Here is a 27,988-nt window from a genome sequence, read left to right on the forward strand (position 1 = left end):
CAAATACTTCCTCGATGGGACATGAGTTCTCTAAATTAACCTGTTCATTGTTCAACACATTTTTCCTCATTTATGTATGACAGACACAAATTTGTTTCTGTCAATGTGCTGACTTTGTAAAACTTTCAATTAGTGCAGTGTTGCCAGTAAAACTGTCTCATATATTTCTGCAGAGATGTTGGCTTACTGATGTCAGACAGCAAGAAGGAACTGAGTTAAAAGAACTCAACAAGGTTTTTGGCCTCTTCAATGACCCATCATGAGCTTTGTGAAGAGCAATCTGAAAAGTGGAATGAACCCGAGCTGTGGCGTGTGCCTCAGGGGAGCGTTAGGTCTCCCTGCTGCTGAGCTGTCTGACCTGCCTTAAAACACCAAGACTCAGAAAGTGCAATCCCCCAAAAGCTATATATGTCTTCATGATTTCCTTCACGACATAGGTATTTTTATTCATAGGCGTTTGTTAGTAAGCCACTGTCTGAGGGACATCAGTGTGGGTTCAAGTTTTTACATCCTAAATAGGCTTTCATGCAATCTATCTCCTCAGTGTCCAAGGGGAAGGAAAAGTATCAATACTGGTTACTCCCCTGCAACTAATGAGCATATCTGAGGTATAGATTTAGACTCTGACTGAATACTATTGGATACATTAGCTACTTCCACAAAATAGTTCTGAAATGTTAAATCTATCATATCAAAGATCATACAACAAAGATAACAATTACCTCATTACAAAAAATATAGACTGGTAACATTTAGGATCAACTATCCATTCAATTTTAAAATATAGTTTGACTGAGACGGCACAGGGTTGCACAGTGACAGGATGTCCATCTCCCAGCTAGTAAACAGCTATAAGCTTCACTGTTCTCCTTTTTTTCTCTTTTCATTTTGGTATAATTACTGAACAAACGATAACATTGTTGGAAATTCAAATATTGTAAACATCGTACCAGTACAAAAGCACATATCGCAAGACGTGGTCAGAAAACACCAACACAGGCAGCATGGACAGCTTTTACTCCTCCTCCATTGACTTCTCAATCTCCTTCAGCCTGCGGACAAACTCCTGAGCCTCCTTGTCTCCGATGCGAGCGTCCAGCATCCTCATGATTGGCTTTTCTGGAGGGGAGAGCAAAACAGATGAGAGCAGTTCCGACACCTGACACAAATATCTCTAGAATGGCTTTTCATGTTGGAGAGGTAATTGGAAAACCCAGAGCTACACCCTCTGGGCTCCCAAGAACCAATATTATGTTTGTGTAAAACAAAGATCTTGATACAGCCTGGAGCTCTATGTACCGCTGGGTTTACTGCGAGACAGGTGGAGAATGACAGGCTGGACGCTCTTCCCGGCAGCTGAGGCGTTCGGTCTCCCTGGCCAGCAGAAGTCGCTGAGAGGAGCCACAGCTTCACCGGCGAAGTCGTTGGTGGAAAGCCAGTCATAGTCCATCACAGTGAAGGTCAAACAGGCATACCTGTGTCTGTACTGTTCCGGACTGACGTGGCTGGAAGACACAGGAACAGATCAGGGTTTGCACAAACAGGAAGAAGAAGAAGAGAGGTCAACAGTACTCACAAGTAAAAGAGCTCGTCGAATACTGGGTGCAGGGTTTTAAGTTTCACTTGCGTGCGTTGACTCTTGGCCATAGGGAACAGGTGGTGAGGACAGAGCTCCACTATGACAAATGGGTCACTCAGACCTGAGAAAGAGCAGACAAAGTGAGTGCAAACTCAACTTCTATACAACAACCTGTATTTTATTGTGACACTTTTACCGTTAGCATCCAGTGCGATGATATCTGCAGCGTGCAGAATCTCCACCGTCAGTCTCTGCTCTGGAGCATCATAGTAGCACTTCACACTGATCCGACCAAAGCGAGTATGTTTCAGTGTTTTCTGAAATTATGTTATAATATGTAAAAGCACAACTCATTTTGAAGTTTTCCTCACAAGGTGAAGGAAATATTGAAAGCATGTATCAGGTTACAGAACAGCATCTTGTTTTTCAAGAACCCAGGAGAAGGCAGATTTTCAATCAGAGGTAAAGACAGACAGAGATAAAGGGTTGTGCTGTCCAATCAATACGGCTCGGTCCACCTTAGGGCTAAAATGAAACTGCCAGTAAGTGGAAACACACCTGTTGGGAAATCTTCTCCAGATAGTACTGTTCAATCAGCTCAAAGGAGGGACATTTATTCAGCCTGAGCTCCTCATCCAGGACCTAAAACAACACGGCCAGAAAAGCAAAAAGATAAATAACACCTTGGGTAGGAGGATATAAATCCCCAAAAAATTATAAGAACTCCTACCTTGTAGTCTTCACTCTTCATGTCTTCCAGGGAAAGACCCTCTCCCTTGACATGCAAGAACTGCAACAGGGTCTAAAGCATTCAAGTGAAAAGATAAATATATATAACTTGGAGCTGAGAGTCTTCACATTCATCCCTCTCATTTTGATAGAATGAAGTCTCAGCATAGTAGGGAGACAAGTTGTTCACAGAAACAGCATGAAACCTCTGACAGGCAAACACGATATCTGTCTGCCAAACTCCAAACTCAGCCCTGTCGTGCAGCATGCCATGACTTTTCATGCAAATCTGTCACGTCCACTGCCAGCTGGTTAAATTGGCGTTAGAATATACAATAGCTCCCACATCATCATTTATGAGGGACCACGCTTTGGTGCTGAACTACTACCTGGAGACTTGATAAATATGTAATATATGCTAATGATGGCACGGCGGCAAGCTTAGCGAGCTAATTAAAAGGATGCTGGTATCAGCAGTGATCATTATCTGTACAGAGTTGACATGTCTTTCTAAGCAGACTACTCCTCTTAGTCAAACTATGCCAGACTGGATATAGCTATACAAATAGTATTGTGTGGTGAAATGCAGTAGCCTAACCACTGACCTCCACTGTGTACTGGAAGCGGTTGTAGAACTCCACCTGAACGCCCCTGTTTTCTGCGACCGCATCCAGGATCATCCGCAGGAGCAGCTCCCACATGCTTTGGAGAACTCTACGAGGCAGCAGACACAATGAGACACCCACGCGTTTGTGTTTACCAGCTCTTTCAATAACACACCAGTACCCTCACTTAGCCTCGTGTGTGTTTTCACAGATAATAGCTTGATAATGATAAGTGGTAACACTGAGGGGTATTATTGTTATGCCAAAGCTTACAGTTCACAATAGCACAGGAGTCCCTTGCTAAATTGGTGCACATTTCATGCTTGGTCATCAAATCATGCCTCAATCTTAAAGCCTGGGTAGGCAGTTTATTTTTGGCCGACACTGGGCAAAAATTCCATAAAAAACTTTGAGCATATTGTAATTCAAGTGAGAGAAAACTAGACTTCTGCACCTCCTCTTGGCTCTGTTTTCAGGTTTCAGAAAATCTATCCCATGACGGGAGACGTGCACGTCTCTCTGATGAAAGCCTCATGTTTGAAATTAATGACTAGTACTTGTACAGTTAACTGTATAAAACGTGTACATGCCTGTGCTCCTCTGGTGGGAGGGGCTTAGGACAGGGAGGGAGGGGCTGCAGGATGAGGGCTGTATTTTCGAATTCTGCCATTTTTTTGTCTTTTCTAGAAAACTGCCGTATACCCTGGGGTACCACTTGAATTGCAGTATGCTGAAAGATTAGGAAGGACTTTTTGTACAATAATGCTAAAAATAAACTACCAACCCTAGCTTTGATGAAAAACATACTACCACTGGGAGTTGCCATAGTGGCTTTGATGGTTTGTTTGCAAGACTTGCTGGGTATGTACCTGCTTTAAATAGCTACATGTGTTGTGACTTTATGTTGTGAATTCTGTCATAATTATGTACATAGTCTTTTATCATTAGCTGCACAGGCTCACCAGATGGAAATGAGCAATTGATACGGATGTGGCACAATTATAACACAGAATAGTTATTGAAATTAATTTGCATTGTCCCTGTCAAACAGAAAATGAAGTTTATAGCGAGGAGAGAGGAGAAGAAAGTAATTACGTCGTCAGATTCTCCTTCACAAGGTTTTCAGTGAGGATCACCATAGTGTCTTGTAAGTACTTCATAAGGGGCGACACAGCCTAGAAGAATGGCACATTAACATACATTACACACGTACAAACACCACTGATACGTGAATGAATGCAGCAGAGAACCACCTCAAGGCCTTACGTCGTCATTGTTGATGGAGTCTGGAGACAAGCTGATGTGCTGGATGTACCTCCGCAGCTCTGGCAGCATCTGCACAGATATATTCTCTCATACATGTGCATGCACGTACAGATACAAAAAGGAGTCTCATACGATCAAGTAGTACTGATCTGCAGGTATTCATGCTTTGGGCACAGCACCTTGTCGGTGAGCAGCGTGATGAGACGCTTGGCTTCTCTCTGCAGGTCCAGGTCCATGTTGAACAGCTGCCCATTGAGAGCCTTGTAAACCTGCTCCTTCCCCTCCACCCCGCAGGACTCCTCCATGGCCCGCTCCACACCTTGCCAGTCCAGGTCACGGGGCAGGTGACCCAGGAAGACACGCACGTGCTCTGTGTTGTTCAGGGCGATGCAGAGCTAGCAGAGAGCGAGGAGGTGCAGAAGAGGAGAAACAGAGGGTGGAGAAGTGGAGAAACAAAGGAGGAAAAAAAAAAAGCAGGGCTACAGAGAAGTGGAGGGACGGGGTGCGAGTGTAAATGATTGACGACGACAAGAGGCAACTGTGTTTTTTTTTGTGTGTAAGCATATCTGATCTGCTGCTGAGCCTTTTGTGTTGCCAGGGGGAACACACATTTACTTCCCACGTCATTGCATACCCCCCCCCCCCAGTTCTGTCTCGCTACAGGCGTTACCTGCACTGTGAAGCTCTTGTGGTCTCGACCCAGCTGGTTTCTCTCAATCATTCGTGTTATCATCTCTGAGTAGCAGACAGCCTCGCTGCAGAAATTCTGTGACAGAAAGAAAAAGGTTCCTGTTCTGTTATAACGATGGCATCTACAGTTTCCTTTTTGATTTTTACTGGTTAAATCTTTTATCAATCCTGTTGTGTATGGATGCGAGTCTGCTCAGTGTCTTGTTTTTGTGTGTGCATGATGCACAAAAGTGTGGCAACACTGAAAGCAGCACTCACGTCTGTCAAACGAGTGACAAAGATGAAGGCCCCCGCAGAGTCTGGCCAGGCCAGCTGGAGCCAGATCTCCCGTACCTGGCTGAAGCACGTTACCACCTCCACTGCAGAGGAGCTGTGTTGGGCCTGCTGCACAGGCTCGAGCTGCTCACAAAACACATGGAAACAACATGTGACATTCATAGCGTGTGAATAAAACAGGTCACATGTCTTTCAGGACTATGTCTAATGTAATTGCTTTTCTTAAAAGTTCAGCGATATTTTAATTCAGCCCGTTACCTGTTGAATCACCTCTATCAGCAGTTAATAAAGCCCTTACAAAACACTGTATACTTGTTATAAGCCAATAAATGAATATATTTATAACTGCTTATCTATATATTCTAAAAAAATATGTTGGTATTTCACAAAGAATTTTACATTCTGCCTAAAAGTATTTGAATGTGCATATGGTGGTTGATGCATTACTAATTCATGCTTTAATACACGCTATATAACTGCAGTAAACACTTAATGAATATCTTGTATCTATAATAGATATATTTATAGACAGTCAATCCTTTTTAAAAGCAGCCATTTTGAGATGTAGCAGGGTAAACGGAGGCGTAATTGATCAAATTAATTATGGTCCCATTCTAATTTGTGTGTCACAAACATTCCAGTGAGCCAACATGCACAATAGCAGGACCTGGAACTGGGCCATGGTTACTGTTATTAATTACACCTGTGTTAACACAGCGATGACAAGTTAAAAGTACTCTCATATTTGCTACTGACTACATATCTTTTAATGGCAGAGGCCTCTCACCTTGTCTGTTTCCACTGCTTTACGAATTCTGTCACAGGATCTGTCATGAACGATCTGCAGCCACTTATGAATCGATGACTTGAACCAGTTATGAAAGCCTGTCAAGGCCAACATTTTCGCGTCCCTGTTAGAGAGGAACACAAGTCCTTTTCAATAAATTCAAAGCAGAAGGAAAGGTTGAACTCTGAAACAAATAACCACCCGTCAGAGCCTTTTATGCTGCTGTATGAAATATCATGAGAGTTGAACTGATAACCAACTTGAGAGGAAGAAACTCTCGAAAGCCTTTGAGGATGTTCAAGGACATGAAGAGCTCAAAGATGGTCTCTCCCATTGTCTGCGTCAGTCTGGAGCTCTCCTGCTCCAGAGTCCCACAAACGCGCTCCATTGCTACATTTACGTCATCGGCTACCTGAAGGATTTAATAATTTGACTCAGAATTTGTTCAAAAACTCTGAATGATTCACACAAGGCTTTAAAAGACTTGTTTACAAGGACTTTTCTCATCATTTTTTGATTTACCTGTTTCTCCAACTGCCTGTATGATGTGCTGAAGAAATCTACTTTCACTGCACTGTACGAACAAACAAACAAAGGATGAAATGGCTTCAGTTGGTAATCCAAATCAATGTTTCTGAGCCAGGTAACGTTTACACATTGATTTGTTTTTGCACAGCGTTGGTATTCACCTGTAGAAGAGTTTGTTGTAAATGTGTTGGGCTCTCTGTACGTCTGCACACACGGAATCAACCACCTGAACCAGCTTCTTCAGCTGCTCCTCCAGAGTCTGCTTTGCCAATATAAAAATGAACGACACCATGGATGTTAATCCTCAAAGCCAGTCAATGAAAAATGATTAAATGGAATGACCTCCATCATCAGGACTTATATTAATCAGTACAGACATACCCCATCCTCTGGTTTATATCGTGCAATTAAGCTCTCGTACCACTCCACAGTTCCTTTCTGTTGAAATAAGTACACAAATTAAGGAGATTAAATGAGCTACTCAAAGGTGGCCTGTGGAGTACATAAATGTAGTACAAACATATACATCGACCTGCTAATCAAGTCATTCATCAACAGCACCTCAAGTAGTGAAAAACTCCACAGTGTTCCTTCAAGTGAACCTACAGTAAGACAAATGTTTTTTTCTTTCATTGATACCTTGACAGCAGTGGTGATGTCCAACTGCAGATCATTTCGAAGGGGACACACAGTCGTAAACGCCAGCATGTTTTGCATGTAGCCGATCCCCCTGGCATTCACAGACAGGAAAAAGCCATTTACATTACAACACTGATTTCTGGTCACATAATTCAAATTCTTAGAATATAAAATATCATATAAGCACAGTAGCTTGAATCTCACTAAATTCTTTGCACTCATATTGTAAGCAGGATCCTGCACTGTCTCTGCAGGAGAGGAGAGAGGCTGATTTTGGTGAGTCACTCGGAGTGTGTTTCTAAGAGATGAAGAAAAGATTTCCCTCGAGGTGTTGATCATTGGGCAGAGCTGGACTTCTTACGGAGGAAGTTTCTATTAAAAAGAAACCTCCACGACAACAAGAACTTCATTAATTAGCTGATTTTAATGGCTGACATTTACGTGGAAGAGAATCCCAAATTTGGTCCATTTCACTGCTCTTCCTTCTGTTGTGTAACGGTAACTCAAAGCTAAGTCGGTCCATCAGACTTGATTCGGAGCAGAATGTCGACCAGATCACTATCAAATGTAACGCAGATATCTATGGTCTTCCATCTGTTGTTTCTCATGATTAGTTGGAGACCGGAACATTTCCTGATGACCAACACATGTTTGATGACATGACATTCACTGTGGATATTCATGTTCCCCAATGAATGAATGCTTGTGATTTCCTCAAGCTGTTTCTTGATGTACACAAGCAACATCAACATCTATATGATCTATATCAGTCATTCCCAAAGACTGGGTCGGGACCCACAGGTGGGTCGCAGGACATTTTATCAGGGTTGCTCTCACATTTTCTTGACTCTATAGCCAATGGATTTGGTCACTGACTTTACTGGTGGAATTGAAGCATAATATCATAGGAAACAATATGTTATGGAAGATAAGGATATGTAAGTAAACATATGTATGTTATGACCACAATATGTTGTATATATATCAAATAACATCAATTTTTAAGGTTGTATACAACAGAATCTGTGGTCAGGAACAAATGTTTAAAATTTTGAAATGAGAAATGAGCAATGATTAAATTTGTGTTTAGGGAGCCCAACACTGCTTCCTCCTCAGAGTATGATGACTGACTGATTAAAGTCTCTCTGTGTCTGCTGGGGTCAGAGGTTGAGCGTCTACCTGGTATGGCAGCACAGGGAGTGTCTGATGTGATGTGATGGCAGTGTGACTTTACCTCAGCATGAGCTCGTAGCGTGTAATGGCAGCAGCGCTGGTGCAGGGGAAAACCTGACGCATGTTCTTCATCAGGCACAGGCAGTGCTCTGTGTACAGCCTGAAGCTGTCTGACAGCTGCCTCTCCTGGACACAGGAAGGGCCCTCAGTTATAGCTTTAAGTACACTGGCTGTGAGACATTTTTGGCTGGACCAAAAACCTTGTTGCATGTCAGTGAAGAGCTGAGCTAATGAGGTGACTGTTTCCAGATGGTGAAAGGTTTTTGTTTTTTTTCTACTGAGAGGCCGATGGCCGAAAACCTACCAGGTCTCCCCTCACAGCGGTGGGGTCCCACTCTGCATCGACGGTCCTCAGGAGGCGCAGCAGCATGGAGTAGCACACCCTCTGGGTCCGATGGTGGCTGCTGTAGCACTGCCAGCGTCTGGGTTAAAAAACAAAACAAGTGCCTTTTACCTGACGCTCACGCTTTCATATTTGATTTGATCAATTGTATACCTCCGTTAATACTCACATAACAGCCTGTTGGAGAGGTGAGAGATCAGTTTGCACAGCATGGTGAGTCAGCACAGTCCATGCTGGAGGACCAACCTGCCCGTTCCAGTTGTAGGGCTCTCTCTAGGATTATATTCAGCAGATTACATGTCAGTTCAGAGGAATCTGTTCGTACTCGAATCTTTGCTTGGTTTAAAAAATGGCATACAGTCAACAATAAATGCAAAATATGAACACTACTATAAACTAATTAACAATGAATGAAGTAAGTTAACGTAACCCTAATTACAGAATGTTAAACTGGTGGTTTTGTCTTTCTGGCTGAGGAGTAAATATAGAGAGCACAGGCTGTGCACCGTGGGGGTTTGATAAAGTGATTCAAACTGACATCTCAAAAATATGACTATGTTGAGAAAAGAGTGTCATGTATCATGATGCCATTTGCTATATACCCCCTCACATTTTCTTTTCATTTTTTGGGTAAAATAGTCATTATCAATCTATAATACAATTATATTCTTATTCTGCATAAATTATAAATATTGAATCAAATTAATAATTTCTTATTTTCTTTTATAGTTTTGTCATATACAGATATGCAATGATTGCTGGGTAATATATATGTAGATGTCCGATGTCATGTCTGGTTTTCATCATGTGATAAAACGATGGTGTGTGTTTGTGTGTGTGTGTGTGTGCTTTATAACTAGCGTGCACTAAGGCCTTTCATAATAGTGTTCACTGGGGGCCAAGCGTTACGCCACTGCTTTAAGGTTGTTTGTTATTTAAAGGTTGCTTTGAATGAATATCTGCATTTAACTCACCTTAACATGACCGTGCTCATACTCCACAATCTGACTCAGCAGTTTCTTGTGAATGGAGACATTTGAGTCGGTCTTAGACAAAGCTGTGTCCCTCTGAAAAAAAAATAAAGTTAAAAGTTGGTAATCTTACACATGCAAGAAGAGGAGTATGCAGTAATCTGAATACACAGACCTGGCTGGTGAAGAGCTTCAGTATCAGGTGACATTCTCCTTGAACTTTAGATGTACTTGATCGAGGCTCCAGCTTAAACCAGGTGTCATAGCCGACAATTGGGAACTCCTGCATGAAGGAATCAGCCAGATTAACATTACAGACACAGGGAGAATTCTTCACATTGTGTCTTTCGGGGGGAATATATCTGTGGTTGTGTTTGATTCGTCACAGTAGCTCGACGCCCCTGAGTAGTGAGTGTTTGATCGGACTTTGAACGCTCACACTCAAAGGGATGTTGATGCATCCGAGGAAGTCGTCGGCGTTGTCCTCGGAGCCTGACGATGCAGATCCATTGGAGCGCACTGACTTTGCTATCTGCTTAAAATACCTGGCAAGACAAATGCAGGGAAAAGGGAATCTTGTTTGTCACAGGTTGAATTCATGTTTAAATGTAATGTGAGAGCTATAACCCAATATTTTTTATTATTTTAAGGGCATTTATTTAATGCTTTTATGAATTGTGACTTACATTAGAGCATCATCAGAATGAGTTTCATTTCCTAATGAAAGTTTGCTTTTACTCCAACTTTTTGTTCAAATGGAAACTGCACATTTTACACCAGAGGTCTATGATCCTTTTGTCCCTTGGTTCTGAATGACATTCTCAGGTTTTCATTAAACATGTCTGCTATTTATTAGTCTCTCCATGGCTACGGCTGAACTCTGTGTTCTCTGTGTGCACAGCTTCAGCACAGGGCGTTCTGTATGTCAGTCATTCTTTGAGGTTAAAAGGACAAATACCAAATGATCTCCTAAAATGAACAAACTAGTTTGTGTCGTTATTTTTAACAAATGTAGATAACATTGGCTTCTTTATTCATGAACTCCAACTTTTGGCTTAAATTAAATTGAAATGACACTTTGATTGACAGGTTGAATGAGTCATCTATTCACTGCCACAATGCCAACTGGTTGAATAAATTAATTACCAACTTATATAATTGTGCACAAAGTCGCAATTTATGATTCAGTTGCACTTTAGCCATTGAAGAAAAAAGACTAACAACATTGCTAAAGGAATATGCAGCATTTCAAACAAAAATATACATCTAAGACAGTTGCATCATCACATTTTGTTACATTAATGTTAATTCAGGATTACACAACAGAGTTTCTTCTACCTGCCCATTCCTCGAAGTCCACTGACTTCATTGAGCTTTTTGCAGGCCTCTGCAACAGACACGTCATCGTCATGATCCCTGAAGAAAAGAGAATTCAGAGGTTATTACAACCTCTCATCTCCTGCAGGAACATGCCTCACTATCATTGCTCAACAATGAACAGAACAAGAAGATCTGCTATCTAGCATTCAAGAAAAGAATTTGGAGTTAAGAGTGAACTCTTCACAAAGCTTTGACTGGGGGTAAGAAAAGTTTCTTTATCAGCTAAATAACGACTCTTCAACCAATCTGTTATGCAACGGCTCACAGGTTTCCAGTTTGTTACGAATCCAAAAGGTACAATTTTACAGTTTCGAGCTGAGGCCAAAAAGCAACTTCGCTTTCATGCTCAACCAAGTACAATCCCTTTTTCTCCATCAGACCTAAAAGACCATTGGTTTGAAAAATGTATTGGCAATTGAAAATCTGTGATTGCAAAAAAATGTTTTGGGGGGAAAAGTTATTGATTTCAAATGTGTTTCCTAAGTGATTGGAAAATAAAGTAGAAAAAAAATACTAATCTGTTTGCAAATTGAGCCTAATATAATGAAATCAAAAATCATTTTTTTGTCCCTTGGGCATTTTGACATTCAAATATATTCAAGGAGTTGCTGCGTACTAATCTTACCATATGTCAAGATGTAAGAGGTCATTATGGACATCATCTATTTCACTGTGAAAAAATACAACAACCAAGAAACATTATTAATTGAATAATCATCTCCATGAGTAAATACCAACAAGAAACCCATCAATCCTTTAGTGCAGAGCTGATGACACTGTGCTGCACTGGTCACATATCTAACAGATTTCAGTGTGAAACAAATGAAACTGTGAATCCTGCATGTCACACATATCACAATGTCCAGCACTCTGCTTAAGGTCTGCTGTACTCACAACACAAAGTGCTCGTCCCACACTGGGTTGAGAGTCTCTGGTTTGACCTCGGTCACCTGGATGCACCTGGCAGGTAACACTTCCTTGGTGCTGGATCGTTTCTCCAGCTTGTCTTTTCTCTTCCTGAAGCTGAACTTTCTCTCCTTCTTCTCCTCCGTCTCCCGCGGACTCTGGCCCAGCAGGATTCCCAGCATGCAGTAGGGGTCGCTGTACCCTGGCAGGCCGCGGAGTGACGCATAGAAAAGGTTATATCACACACATGAAAACTGTTTATAGCCGTCCCTCTGCTGATGCTGTTACAGCAGCAGCAGGAGGAGGGATTCCTTTGGGCTCATTTGCGATTACAATCAGTGTTGTGTTTTGGGAAAGTGCTCGTCAATGTGAAGATTGTGACTGGGTGACAACAAGCTTGTTTGGGATGAATTTCACCTCGCATGGAAAGTGGTCTCAGGTAGTTGGCTGTGGTCGAGGGAAGTGACAAAAACCTGCAGCCATTTTCAACATACAGGAACATTACAGGAGGTCGAACACTGAAAAGATCTGCTATTATTAATCTTTTACATATCTTATTATGATATCATGAAGTGGTTGATGTGATTTGTTATTTCATAAATGTCATGTGAGTAGCAAGTCGGCCCCGACCTTATTCCCACCTCATAATAAAGAAATACTATTCAAATACCAACACCCTCACATTGTGCAGTCGTCATATAATTACATGCATACTGGGCATTCATGGAGAGATGCAAAGAGCAAGGTATGCAAGATATTCACATCAATGATATGTTGTCAGACCTCAACATGGCTCAACATTCGTCTATGTAGATTTTCATGAACCACACATCAATTAACACCACAAAAAGTCACAAGCAGGTTGGAGAGATTTTACCCATCTTGCATTGTATCATCACAGTCGTGTCTTGATGGTCACCCACAATTGGGGAAACTCTCGCAAGCTGGTTATGGTTAGGATACGCGTTGTTCCCATACCGATACCAGTATCAGAAAAGTCTCCGATACAGCTTAAAATGCTGGATCGGATATCGGTGAACATGGGCGTCTATGCGCCGATCTGATATCGTGTAATCATATCGTTTATCTGCTCATTCACGATACACAGAAACAGCAACAGCATGCGTCACTAGCTACCTGATCTGTACTGCCCAAGTTGTACTGCATACGTGCAAACTTACTTGTGCTACACATTTGTGGTTCAACACTCTCGTGAACCCTATTTTTTTCCTGATAATGCGACATTGTGAACAAAAAAATCGGTGTTAAAATTGTCAGGAGTAGAGTTAGTTAACGTTAGCTGTTAGCAGCCCGTGGCCAGCATTAGCTAAACGGAGCTAACAGCTAACGTTAACGGAGGTTGCTTTGAGGTACATTATGATGCGTTACATCTCTATTCAGTAAAAAAAGTGCGTACGAGAGGTATCAGAATCTGTATCGGGAAGGAAAAAATAGTATCGGAACATCTCTAGTTAGAATAGGTTGTCGGGCAACTCTTGCAAGAGTTTTAGCAAATTGTGGGTTACCATCTTGAGATGTCTCACCATTTGCGTCCTTGGCCATCAGACTCTTTGCTTTCATGACGGAAACTCTCAAGGAAAAACTGGCTCGCTGTGAAAAAGAGCAATTTACTTTATATTCAGTAGGAAACTGTAAATGCAACAAATCAATGTCACACATTGAGTACATTATAATAGATCAGCATTCACTATAGAGAACAATGTGAAAAAAACAATTACTGAGTGGTTCATCAGATATCTTATATATTGGCTTTATTACTCACAAGGGAGAAAAACTCAATGTTCTAGAATTCCAGCGAATATTTAAATGGCAAAATATTCCACTCTGGCCACAACAACAGTCTATCATGAGGGCTCACAGTTCTTAACAGAGTCCCTGCAGTCAAGTAAGAGACACACACTCATACAGAGTGAGGCTTTCAGGTGTTACAGGTCTTACATCTCACAACCCTCCAAGGGCATCAGTGCACTCCAACTGTTTCTCTCCAATGCTTTCACTTTATTACTAATGCACCGTGCAAACTAAGAGCATGAGAAAATACCAGGAAATGCACAAAAACACCACTTGTGGCTGCAAAACTGGGGATTTAGTGACGCCTCTAGATCTGCACTTTGTGACCACTGAGGAGTTTTATTAACTTAAGTTGGTAATGTTTTAGCAAATTTGCTGTTAGAAATGTTTAAGTATTTTCATTTTATTTTCTAGGCACCAATTGGTTTCCATTTAATTCTGTATTATACAATATGACAAAAAATATTACAGCTTGTCCTTTGTCTTTGAAATATTGACGAGTCATGATATCTCCCCTCTGTTACATTTGTGTGAAGTCTTCTGGACACGAAAAAGGATCTATTTGACATTGCAAGTACTTAAACTGGCAAACAAAAACGTCAACATTTAATACTTTGTTAAATATAGCCTACAGTGTACCGGTAATACAAATATACCAGCATAGACTGGAAATATACAGACTAGTGTATATTTTTCCAATTACATATAGAAAACTGATGTCAGCTTCATGTGCAACAGTATAGCCGACAACTTAAATGGACAGCGACTCGTGAATCTCACCTTAGATTCCTGAACATTCTGGAGAATGATGTCATGCTCCTCCTCGCCCATATCAAACACCTTGAGTGGTGAGAAGGTAAAGAAAAAAGCTTTTATACGCAACAGAAACGTGAATGAACATTCTAGAAACACTCAGTGTTTTGTTACAATTCAAAATGCGCTACTATCCACTGCAACACCAGTCCTTTATAAAACCGCACCCGACAGCGAGGAATACAACACAACCACCCACTCCAGACATTAAAGGGGCTACAATCCTGAGCACGATTTCATGTGAATGGATTTAATATCACAGCTGTATATCAGCACACAGTGTGACTGGACTTTGATGTTTAATCAGGTTAGAGCCAACAGCATCTGCTCAGATTCTTACAGCTTGCCCACAACAAATAACACCGTCGTTCAGGCTAGCAGCGGTGTTACTAACAGAGATGTAATGGAGCTCGAAACATAGATCCTGCTTTTTAGAGGGACAGAGGGAGGATGGTAGGGAGGTAGGTAGGTATGTACTGTAGGTAGAGAGGTAGGGACGTAGATACCTTTAGCAGGTAAGCAAACAGGTCTTCGTCACTTCTCACATGTTCAGGTGAAGGCACTCCCACCCGGTTGACCACCGTGTAAACAGCTTCCTCATAAAGCAGGTCCAGCTAAATGAAAACACACTCCACTTAATGACAATCCCTCAAAAATGAATAAATAAAAGCTTATGTTCCTTCCTCATCATGTTTTCTGCTTTGAAGCACATTAAAAGCAAGGAGGTGTCTGTTATTGTGACTTTGAAAATTTAAAAACTGCTGAAGTACAATTAAAAACAGACGCACCTCTGTCCTCCGGATTCTGTCGGGGATAAAGGCCTGATCCACATGCTCTTGCGGCGGCGGCACTGTGCAGGCTCCTCTTTCGCACTGTGAGGGGTCAGAAACAGTTCAGCCAAAACAAAAGGCTGTACAGCAGTGGTTCCACATTGGGCCTCAAATACTTATTTGAATGAAGGTTTAGAGGTGAAATCCTTCTTTGATTCGACTGCTAACAACTCATAGGCATCTGAAATGTGACAAAGAGTCGCAACGTGATTTTTTTGGAGGGGTCACATGCCAAAAAGGAAACCACTGGTTTCCAGCTTTTGCAATGTATTTTATAAGCTTATCAAATGTTTATGTAAAATATCAATCTGACAAGTAACTGGTAACTATAGCTGTTAAATAAATGCAGTGGAGCCAAATGTTCAGTATTTTCCTGAAATGTAGAGGATCTTTCTACAACTATTGCATTAATAGCCACTTCATTCTAACCAACTATGATATGCAGTGTGAATGTTCCTTATGTTTCGATGATGACTCCCATTTTTACTCTCTTGTCTTACAGCAATTTGGAAATGAATATTCAATTGCTCTCAGCAAAGATGTTAATAGAGCATCATTGCCTTATTAGCATTGGCAGCAGGAGGAGCTGAACATAACCATTGACAGCAGCTTGTCACAGCTGAGCTTCCAGTCTTCCAAGCACCCAACTCGACCCGGCCCTTCTGTCTGTAGGCGTCACACTGGCCTGAACAAACACTCGCAATGCACAGACGTGTATCGAGGGTGCAACAGACGGAAAAGGGGAAGTTGGGTGAGGGTTACCTCAGCCTGGGCAGTCCGCAGCATGTTCTCCTGCTTCTGAAGGATGGCATTCACACGCTCAAAAAACTCCACGCTCTCCTCGGAAATCCTGCCAAGAAGAGTAAACAGATTGACAAATCATCCCTAAAAATAGAGATGAAATACTTGGGAAATATGTTAATTTATGAAAAAAAAAAGTTAGGCGACATGCGTGTAACAGTTAATCTCATCAGACGAATATAATATTTCTGGATCCAAATTAAAAACAAAGTGGGATTCAGTGACATCACACTGCATCCTGTTTACAGACACTTCAGAGAAGCGTCTGTCAATAAAGACGATCTGTTTCCTTGTTATGTGGAACTACAGCACTCCATCGCCTGCAGTTCAGCTCCGTATTAGCCATCAAACACCTTCTTATCTCATGCACTAAAAAGCAAAAGCAGGTCTGGACCAAAGCTCTCAGCAATCCAACATGTCTGCACTGTGTGAATCATGTTAATCTGCTATAAGATGAGCAGGGCTGTGTGCAAAATGCAAATGTTTCCCGTTTCCTCCAGGTGTGAGTGAATCCCGGACTCCCGCTGGCCCAAGTTGTCATGGTGATACATGCACATTCAGGGAGGGAGTAGCCCCCCCCTCCCCTCCCTCACCACCACCATCTTCACCCCAACATCTCACCCTTCCCAAACCTCACACCGGGCGTCTTCCTCCCGGCCTGCATGGAGATCACTTGTGGAGCTGTAGCAGAACCGTCGGGATCAGCCATGCGGTCTGCCTGTAACTCCTCACCCCCACAGCTCCCACACCTGCCAGCTTCTCTCTCTCCGTCCTCTTCCTCGTCTCTCAGCCAACCCCATCACATTACACGGAGGAGACGTCCACAGAGGAGCTGTCACGCTCCTTTATTAGCGTTATCACATCACAGCAGGCTAGTGGCAGCCCATCCCAGCACCCACTGACTCTCGCCATGGTGGGGGAGAGGATGGCAAACCACTGATGTATTGATGAGAGCTAATGGCAGTCATGCTGAGAGAGTTGGTCAGGTTTCCACTGTCGTCAAACCCAGTAAAACTTGAAAGGTGGATGTATTCAGTTTAAACGGCTTAATCTTTCATCAAATGCTATAAATACAGTCAATTCTTCAAAGTGTCCACAGTTTTTAATCAAGTCAAGCTTTGCAGTAGGGCTGCAGCTGCCGATGACTTTCATTAACCTTTAATCTGACAATCATTTTCTTGACTGCTCGATTCATTTGGTCCATATTGTCAGAAAACTTTAGACAGTGCCCATCATAACTTTGCAGAGCCCCAGTTGATATCATTCAGATTGCTTGCTTTATCCGACCAACAGTCCACAAACAGTGAAATATCATTCGAAACTAAGAAAATCCGCAAATAATCATATTTTAGAAGCTTGAATTGACTTTGGGGTATTTTAATTAAAATAAATTCTTTAATAATCAACATATTTGCTTTTTAGTTTCTGTCGATTAACTAACCTGTTTCATCTCCTCCAGTTCAACCTTTTCATTTATTAGCATTACCACAATATTGCAACAGACAGGTCTTTCATTTTCAGCCCCACTGGTGTGTTTGTTGATTTTGCCAAATACTGATCAAAAACTGAGTTGCTATTCTGATCCGAAAGCCCCTCAGTCAGTGTTTGAAAGCTTGAAGCCACAAACCGAGTCTCCAATAATGCCTCCGCCAAAAAAAAGCCTGTTCGGCTGACAAGATATGGGAGGTTTTGTTTTTTGGAGCTTACAGTTTTCATTTGCACATATAGCACAAATAAGCCTAATTTGATTGTGATACTTGTGTTATGAGACACTCAATTCTCTCCACATCCATCTTCAATCATCCAGGGCATCCTCTTATCCAGAAATCTGTCCCATCTTCTGTCAGTCAGCTGGAGGATTTGTCCAGACAGTCTGGGATCTTTTGTTTCCAGCTTTGGGGCGACGTGTTCATGAGCCGATATAATACCCAAATGATGCAAATCCAGTCAATCCTGATTTGATACATCAACAAAAAAAAAAATCATTCAACCTTTGTGTCTCTCTCTCTCTCTCTCACACTCTGGGTTTCTCTCTCTCTCTCTCTCTCTCTCTCTCTCACTCTGTGTTTCTCTCACTCTCTCACTCTGTGTTTCTCTCACTCTCTCTTTCTCTCGCTCAATAACAAACTGATTTGATGTTGCTAGGAAACAGGTCCTATTTTTTTACTGTCATTTTATTCTAATTTATTTTCAGAATTCATTCCAATTTCCTGTCTGGGGAGTAAATCAGAAGAAAGACATAAATAAAAACATGGACACTCTACTTCTATCTACGAGAATAAACGTGACTAATTGGGGGTGTGAAGATGACAGCAACCCCTCTCTTCAAACTTCAGTATAATATGGCAGCGCATACATAGTAATTAATAGCACAGACATCACTGTTGTTTGCAGCATGAAAGACAATGTGACGTCTGTATGCATTCTAATGAAATAAGCTGATTTTTTTAATGCGATTCATCACGGTTGTCAGTGCTGCTGCTCCTATCGCAACACAGAATCTCTTCCATGTCAAGGATCCCCACTCAACACTACACACAGCATTGCTTGTTTTACTCTAATTACACATTTGATTAAGCAACAAAACATTACAGGTGAAGAGAATCTAATATGGAGATATGATCGCAGAATCTCTCCATTCGATAACTTGTGAAAGAAACAGCAGTCTCCGAGCTAGAACTACTGACAGGCAGAACAAAAGCCTGGTGTGAAATTATTTTCAACTTGGGTCCTTTGGGTGCTTCACAATGGTGCTCCACAGTTTTTACTTCCTCACTGTGCAGGTCAATAGCTGACTGAGGATTTGACACATTTTAAAAACAGGCAAAGTGCAACTCCAACGTAAGGCTCTTACATGATTCCTGACTACAAGGTAGACGATGCTTGAACAGTATTATTGTTACACTATTGTTATTGTAGGCATTTCTCCCTCAAGGATTGTATAGCATGTCCATACCTGCATGTGGTAGGGGTCCAATCAACAGACCAAAACAAACCATGAGCTCATGGTGCCAATAAGCATGCTGCCTGTGTAGCATGCTTATGTATGTTCATTTATTAAATTATGGTCCCGTTTAGAGTGAAATAGACCATAAAGCAGGGTATGCTTTAGGGCGGGGCTACCCTGTGATTGACAGGTCGCTACCACAGCGTTGTACGGTCTGGAAGCTGTCCATGTTTTCATTTTAAACCTTTTTAACCCTTTCGTAGTTGAACGTCAATTGTAAAAGAAAAATTTGCACTGAGCTCCAACTTCTTGTCACTTCTGGTTGCAAAAAACCAAGATGGCGACGGACAAATTTCAGAACTGAAAACCAGTCCACAAACCAATGGGTGACATCACAGTGGCTACATACACTTCTTATACACAGTCTGTGAGGAGATCAGGAAAATATTGATGGACAGAATAACACATTGTTGGTTTTCGTGTTTTCATGATATTGACAATAACAAAAATAGCATAACACCAGCCGTACCATTTAAATCAGGGGTTTCAAAATGACGGCGGCCCCAGGGACCGAACCGGCTGCCAAAGAGTCTAATTGGGCCCACTGGGTGACTTTGCAAAGTGTGAAAATTGCAGACAAGTCAATAATTCCAGTTTTTCAATAAAAATTCCAGTTTGTCCAGAGTAGCAGGCCCTATGCTGGATATGCTGTTACAGACCCTACTTGCTTACATACAGGCGACATGACACAACACTGTCAAGAGTATAGGCTACTGTCCACGCTGGAGCCAACGGTGGTAAAAATGTCCAAAAAAGTGGACACAGTGCCAGGTTTTCCAAGAAAAAGGGACCACTTCCTATTTCTTCACAGAAGTAAATGGGAAGTCAGTGTGCTGGGTATCTTCACAGCACCTTTCAGTGCTCAAGGAGTATATAATTCAGCGCCATAATCAGGCATCATCATGGCAAAAAACACAAGAACTTCCAAAGACAACTGAGAAGATAAATAATGTATAGGCAAGTTTAAGGAAACTGTCTTTAGTTGTAGCTGAGAGACATCTCAGCTTTGTAAATTCATTTTACATGTATTGTGAATGTGAGAGCACCAGTTCAGTGTCACTGAGGAGTCAAATCCATTAGTGACAGTGTAGCGAGCTCACAATTCAAAACACAGTGGAGTCAAGTGTGAAGTTCACCACGATATGAATTTAAATATAAATCCCTGTGTGTTTTTTGCTGTATAACGTCAGTTCAAGCTCATCTCTGACAGTGTCTTGTGCATTTTCACAGACTTTGAAAACCAGCTCACAAAATCGTAATTTGCCTAACTGAATCAAAACCCTCCAACATGCCGGTCTCTCTGAAAGCTCAGCTCTGACAGCCGACTGCACCGCTGGGTCAACAACTGTGGCTGGAGCGGCCCGAATGTACCCGGCCTCATTTTCAAATTCTCAATTAAAGTGAGAGTGCAGGCAGGCCAGCAGCAGTCTGAATGGATAACAAAGATCAACAGCCTGCCTCTAATGACGAGCACTCAGCGTTGGTGCACGGATGAGACTCAGTGGGAAGGCTGTAGCACCAGGGAGCTGGCATGGGAAATGAGAAAAATGTGAGATACTGACAGTTCAAATCACACTTTAATGAAGAACACAAATATGCTCCCATTGAAGCAGACTGTACATTAAATTGCATCAGGAATACAATGAAAAATGCCAAATCAACAACACATGCTGAGGCAGCATAAAGACCACGCATTAAATAAAAACATATTCATGAAAGATGGTCAGCCAGTCTTTCCAATCCAAAATTCATCAGTGTTGAGCAAAGAATCTGAGGTTATCTTCCACGTTAAAAATAGACACGGTCGTCAGCTCAAGTATAAGTTCACGGCAGCAGCCTTTATTTAGGTTGCTATAGAAACCACAGGTTCATACAATTACTTTTGGCTTCGGATGACGCTTCAAAACAAGACTGAAAAAACAGATGAAAGATTTTACCTGTTCCACTTTACTTGTTGCTACGAGGCAGGCAAGAAAAGACTAAAAATAATGAAAAACCTTCTACAGGGACAAAAGAATAAAACTTAAGAGATCAGACAAGATCTGAACCACTGAGGTCCTGTTTATTCTCAGCACAGACCACATCGCAGTCCAGCTACTGGTAGAACATGACATCATTAAAGACACAACACACAACACTTCAAGAGAAACAGAAAATAAAAAGAACAGAAGAACAAAAAATAACATACATACATATATCACACTATACACACATATGCATACATGTATAAATACACACATAAAGTACATGCAAACAATATTGACATAAGAACATGTAATCATTTATAGCAAATTAACAATTTAATTAATGGGTCAAACAGTGAGCAGCTCCTTTTATAAATAAAAGGTGTGGTGTTGTCTTTTCTTATATATTATATATAAACCAACAACTATCGACGAACCGTTTCAACTGTTGCCATCTTAATGACATCGACAAGAAAATATATTTAGCTTTTTATGGCAACATCTCAGTTAGCATGCTACATGTGGAAGCCTGCCTTTTGTCTTTTTGCAGTGGTTTCTTTATTTATAGCCTGCCGTACAGTTAGTTAGTATATATTGTTTATAATGTTATGATCACTTTTCTTCTTGGCTTTGTATGTGATAAATGTACACACAGTTTACACTCACACACACACACACACACACACACACACACCAATATGAACCCATGTACCAGTAACTTTAATTAATAATGGATTCAAACTCAAAACACAGACGTAAACTAAAACATATGGTGATGTGCTCCCCTGATTTATGATGCAGCCAGAGGTCTTTATCACTCAGCTAACAGCAGCAGTGTGCGGTACCACGGTTCACTCATATGTTGAAGGAGACGTGTGGACATCAGAACCCTGTGGTGTAAACTGATACAAAAGCATCAGCAGCATTTGTGATGGTGTCAGAGCCTGACTGTGTAATAGTGTGGTGGTTGATGTGTCCTGGGGGGTGAGGCAGCTTGTGCATGGTCTCCTCTATATATAATCACCAAACACATTCAAACATAGAAATAATGACTTGTAGCTTCAGCTGGACGGCCAGCGGAAAACAAATGAATCACAGACAAGACTTATTTCTTATGTGCGTGTGCTATCATCTTTCTGAGCTACCCGGAATGCAATTTCGTTTTCCTCAATAAATAATCTCTTTATTGAAGCTATTACTTGTCCTAAGAGGCAACAATCCAGTAAAGAATTAAGTGACATGTAAATAAACAGCCCGGCTCCTGCTTTATAGTGTATGATCTCCGCTCAGTGGGCCTGAAAGGATTTCATTACATCTCTGAATTTTCTCTAAAATCGGTTAAACTCTGAGTGACAGAAAGGGAAAAAAACGGTTAAACGTTTTGTACCGTTTAAACGAAACAGCACCACAATTCCACGAATGTTACATCCATTAAAAAACAACATAATAACCGGAAACCAAGTACAGAACTTGCAGGAGTGTGTATGTTTGCACACAAGAGAACTCACCTGCGAGGTAAGTGGTCAGGACAGTGTGTGAGGGGGCTGCTGGCGGTGGGTGAAGGCTCCCTTCGGCTCCTCAGCGACTGGCTCCTCTGCACCTGCCTCAACACACTACTCTTCAGGTCCAGCAGTGTCGTCATTCTCTCTCACTGCCAGAAAAGACACAAAGAGGTGCAACCCGTGATTAGCACCGTTTGAGTAATTCACCTCTATTCTAGAGGAGTGAGTCAAAATACATTTAATTTCAGCTGTGCAGCTGCATAACCTCTCTGCTCTTGTAACATAATGATGCTCTTCTTCAGCAGGAGGTGTGTGTTCTATTTCTGTCCCGAGTATAAATTATGCAATTTATCTTCCACCTTTTGGTCTGGCCGGTTCAAAGGCAATCAACCTTTATTTTTGGGGATCACATTTTGCACAAAATATGCAACTCAGAGCTGAGAGCCACAAGAGCCCCATAACAGCAATGTCATTAAAAAACGGTGATATCACTTCAATGAATTGGCAACGGAGCTATGTTTAAAAAATGATTCCAAAAAATGTCTTCATCATAGACCTGGGGCATCTGCAGGACAAACACTAAAAGAGGATCTAAAAACTAGACTGTGATGCAGAAACAGCTCAGTCAAAGCCAGATGATGTGAAACAGAATAAAAAGACTTTGACTGAGGGTCAATAAAAGAAGAGTTAGTAGGAAAAGTAATGAAATGTGGGCTTTACAGAAAAGTAATTTAATAATGAAGCAAGGTTTAAATGAGAAACACATTCGGAAATCATTTCTGTACTTATCTGTACAGCGAAAGTATTTTAATCCATCATTAAACATGCATTAATAGTTCATTGTATAATTGACACTTTAATCCTCTTGGGGGAAACGGTAGCTCTTTAAACAACATTACTTGTTGAATAGTGAGCTCTAGGTGCTGATACAGTAGGTGGATTTTCTTAACCTTTGGTTAGTCTTTATGCTAAGCTAAGCTAGTTTATGCTGGCTGTACTGTAGCTTCATATTTAACAAATACCAGTAAATATGATCTTCTCATCTAATTCCATTAAGCATATCAGGGAATATCCCAAAGGACTCTCCACCAGCCGTTCTGTGGACCAACAATTTATCAGAAGAAACCATCTCCAAAATATATTTTCCAAGATATATCAACTTTTTCAAATGCTGTAAAACTCAAATTAATGAATGTGTTCACAAACAAATGCTCAATTATTAATAACCAGAATGATTTAAATAGAAAGCCAGTTTGGAGGGCATTGACTGACAGGCATTATATTTAATGAACAAATGTGATACAAAATCATTATTTTCTTAATGTTTAATCTTAACATATAGCAGTTTCACTGTGTTAACATTTAACAGAAGCAGAAATGTTATCCAAGCACTTGCAGGGGTACTTGGGATGTCGTGACTGTGAAATATGAATTTAGAAAAATGAGCCAATCTGGTGACCTCAGAGAGATCTGCACTGTGTCGCTAAACCATCCGCTGAGACCGAGCGGGTCTTTCTCAGAGCCGCAAAGTGAACTCTCATATTGGCTTCATGGCGTCTTTAAAGTATAACTGAATTATATGACCTCATATAATAATAATATTGTGCTCCGTCAGTGCTCCCCGCAGTAGAGAAGCTAAAGAATAAAGCAAACTGTTGTGTTTAGGGATTTTTAATGAAAATGTCCACGTCTGCATTTTCCCTAAGGTAAAAAAGAAAAAGGTAGAGTCAGCAAACTGTACAATAGCAACATCAATTCACATCAGCTCAGTGTATCCTCTTAACTGTGACCAGAGCCGAGTCTGTAGGCACAGGAAGCCAAAATGTAACTGTCTTCTGAATTGTATTTGATTGACTTAAGGGCCACATAATTAGCGTGAATATCATTTTTAAGAGTAATGCCCCTTTATGACCTTTTTATTGTCAAAAGTCAGACACTGAACTTCATCGTGTGTCATCGAGTACATTAGGAGTTAATCCTTTTAATCTCAACAGAAGGTTGGGCATCTAAAAATACCTGCGCTTCAATATTGAAGTCGGTCACTAAACCCACACCAGGACCAGAATATACGTTTATTAGCCGCCACTTTTTTCAAGTACAACATTACATTTGAAGCCACTGTGGCAGCTAGACTGTTTACAATGCAGTCTGCTTTTCTTTTCAATATTCATTTCAAGTCAAAAAGCATGAAAATGAACTGATTGCAAGTTTATTAAATCACATAAATGTCCGTAGTTCCTACAGCAAAACTCTCAGGGATGCTCACGTCTGCCTAGCAACTGAGGAAGAGAGTGAAGCTTATCGTTAAATCAAAGACTCCTCCTTAACAGCATCCGCACTTTAGTCCCCCGCTTGTCCAATTCACTGCATGTTGACTGTGATGTGAGCTCCTGTGATACTGGCTGGCTGAACCTGGATGTTTGTGAGAGCCTCGAACATTCAGCGTGCTGATGAGCAGCAGCAGAAAAAAGAAAAGACGAATGACGAAGACACAAGAGAGAGGCTTTGATTGACGGAAACAAGTTAGACACTCTTTTCAATAGTTGACAGCCGTGAAAAAAAGAAGCGATGAACAACGGTTGCTTGGAGCTTGTTCTGATTTTCCAACCAGAAAAAGACACTTATTGTTATTAACAAACTGTAAGAGGATAACAGTGGAAAGTCATTCTGAGCTGATGCTCTATATTTTACAAACAATGTTGAAGGTTGTATGTTTTGAATGACAGCGCTTTCACCAAATAGATTCAAGAAAACGAAACGTATTTGGCCGTGTGACCGCCATCATTCAGACCAATTGCTGAGAGAGTTGCAGTGCAGCGTGCAGTCGGCTTCCCAGCTCGGATAAGGCAGATACTCGCAGTACAAGTAGTATCACTGACTGAGCCCACAGGACAGTATGCTATCGATCCATGGGGCTGACACCTGTTATCCACATTCACACTTTACTCTAGTAGACTGAAGTGTCTGTGCTCCTTCTCTGGCAGATCCATTTGCCATTTCCAAGTGACGAACTGTTGGAATTTCCTCTTTTTTTGACTTCTCTCGTGATTTCCTATATTTTCCAAACTAGCAGACAAGGACGAGGTTCTATTACAGGTTGTGGATGCATAAACATTCAGCTAGCTAACTACTTGTCAACACAGATACAGGTCTTGTGGTATTGCTTTAGGGTGAAGCGACTGAGGAGCTGCCTCAAGAATATGATGGATTTATTCTGGTATTTTTTGAATGTCACTGCTCAACGTCTTGAGAAAGCTTTTGGTGTTTGAATCCGATTGAATTTCAGAGTTGTTGATACTTTCTGCCATCAATCTCCATTGTAGCTGCATAGGAAATATGTCATAAATATTTCCAGTGCGACTGTGGCTTAGTGCTCTACCACTAAGCCAGAGCAGGGTCGTCCTTCAATTAGAGGATTGGCCGATCTACGAGAGAAAAATGGATCGAGGTCTTCAGGATTTTATAGTGTATGATCTCTGCTCTTAAAATGACCAACTTCAGCCTTGTTGTCATATTAATATCATTACCCGTGTATGTGTGTGTACTTTTACATGTTCTACTATGTATTTTACTTTCTGTTTTCCTTCTTTTCAAGTGTAAGCCGACAGGGACTCTCTGAGTAAAGTGCACGTGAAATAAACTGGTGTTTTTTGTCACATTCATCAAATGTACAGGTCCAGTTTGTGGAAAAGGGAAAAGAGTTACCTCTTCAATATACCTTTGGATGTTAATAAGGTCAGAAGAAAAGAAGAAAAGATATCTATTTAAAGGAACAATTCAGATGACTTTTGAATCTTTATTATTTGTATACAAACAGCAAAGGAAATGTCAAGGACTCACAAATGTTAATGAGATTTGAGTGGTGAATGGAATCGGGCAGTTTATTTCGTATCAATATTGTTCCAGTTCAGAAAAGTCTCAGGTGCATTTATGTGCATTTTGTCAATGACCGTCAGAGGCTACCGAGAAAGCGTTGAGTGTTCTCTGCTCTCCTTAGTGACCTCGTTCTGAGAGTGAAATACTCTCTCCATGACATCTTTAAAAGGCCGTGCAGCTCAAATACCTGAGGCATATTTTCTCGCTGTGGTAAACAGGAAAAATGCTCCAAACAAACCTGCTCAGGCGTCACAGCACATCCACCACATGCAGGCTGGTAGGCATGCATGGACTGCTGACAGCTAACAGGCACCGCGGAGCAGCTGTCTCCCAGGTGAACTCATTTCAATTACGGGAGTGGATCTCTCCCAACGGGATTTCACTCTGTCTCAGCCGTCAGCCCATAGTGACAAAACGGGGTCGACGTGCCACCGCCGGTGGGGCGCCGGCTGCCAAGGAAGCACTGTCGAAGCCAAGTAAATGCCTTTCTTGCTATATTGGTGCCAAAGTCGTGCCAGGGAAACACTTGCTAATGCTCAACAGTGTCTCTCTCCTGTGAGAGCCAATGAGTCCGCCAGCCAAAGGCGCCTTGCTGATAGGGAAGAGTGTCTCTATGGTAACAGCAGAAGAAAGGGAGCTGGTAAATACAGGTAAATGGAATTCTACGGTCTGATAAAAAGAGCCACTTGGTGTTATAGTGTGTTCACCTCAATGCAGTAAAACACAAAAAACATTATGTTTATACACAGTTCAGTACAACAGTTACTACAGGCCACAATCTGTGTCACACAGTGATGGAGAGGAATGCGATCACTGTTTAACTAACAGTGTTAATTCAATATGTACATAATAGAAAGATAATATTTCAATGTAACTTATGAACTTGTATATCTTAAGTATCTCAAGCGCTAGCTTTAAAACAAAATTACTGAAAGAAAACAGACTGTTTGTATTCAAATGAGAACCTGTAATTGTACATTTGCTTCTGCACTTTTTTTCCGCTGTATTGTCCGGCTACACTCTGCTAATTTTCAAATGTTTACTCCAGAGACAAAAGAGATTTTCTGTAATTCATCTCGTGACCTGGTGAGCCGCGGCATTGGCTGGCTTACTGCCCCCACCTTAGGAGACGTTGCCACAGCGCGCAACGTGCATCACAACAAAGACCCAACTATCACTGATGAAATTCGTTGCCAACTATTGTTATAATCAAATTTAATCGACTTAACACATTCGTTGTTGCAGCCCTACATCAGACAGAAGACACACCAAGAGACACTATAGCAGGGGGTTGTCTACACAACCAATGTAATTAGCATGCATTTAATTCATTACATTCATAGTCGACAAAATGAAAGGGAACTGTCTCCTTTAACAATGACACTGACAGTTGGTGTAATTGAATGAAAGACGACGAGCACATTTTGAACTTAATTTAACCACATGAGCCT

The 27,988-nt window shown here is 41.3% G+C and overlaps 1 protein-coding gene across 1 annotated transcript; it reads right to left on the minus strand.

Annotated features, from left to right (window-relative positions):
- Nucleotides 1-1,015: 1,015 nt before the first annotated feature.
- On the minus strand, nt 1,016-22,801 carry baiap3 (BAI1 associated protein 3). Its single transcript, XM_076081374.1, has 33 exons — nt 22,668-22,801; nt 16,150-16,237; nt 15,346-15,429; nt 15,064-15,171; nt 14,525-14,584; nt 13,477-13,543; nt 11,921-12,134; nt 11,652-11,696; nt 10,985-11,062; nt 10,086-10,191; nt 9,822-9,929; nt 9,650-9,742; nt 8,845-8,948; nt 8,637-8,754; nt 8,334-8,458; nt 7,100-7,190; nt 6,842-6,898; nt 6,622-6,719; nt 6,455-6,506; nt 6,193-6,344; nt 5,933-6,056; nt 5,128-5,268; nt 4,850-4,945; nt 4,359-4,574; nt 4,180-4,248; nt 4,009-4,088; nt 2,914-3,022; nt 2,310-2,381; nt 2,138-2,221; nt 1,776-1,896; nt 1,577-1,700; nt 1,300-1,505; nt 1,016-1,119 (listed from the first exon to the last, which is right to left on the minus strand). Exons 1-33 carry the CDS (start codon nt 22,799-22,801, stop codon nt 1,016-1,018), a joined length of 3,528 nt encoding a protein of 1,175 aa, XP_075937489.1.
- Between the last annotated feature and the right edge of the window lie 5,187 nt (nt 22,802-27,988).

This window comes from Anarhichas minor, unplaced genomic scaffold (genome assembly GCF_050575085.1).
Source record: "Anarhichas minor isolate MPS153535 unplaced genomic scaffold, ASM5057508v1 ptg000007l, whole genome shotgun sequence".
Taxonomy (NCBI): domain Eukaryota; kingdom Metazoa; phylum Chordata; class Actinopteri; order Perciformes; family Anarhichadidae; genus Anarhichas; species Anarhichas minor.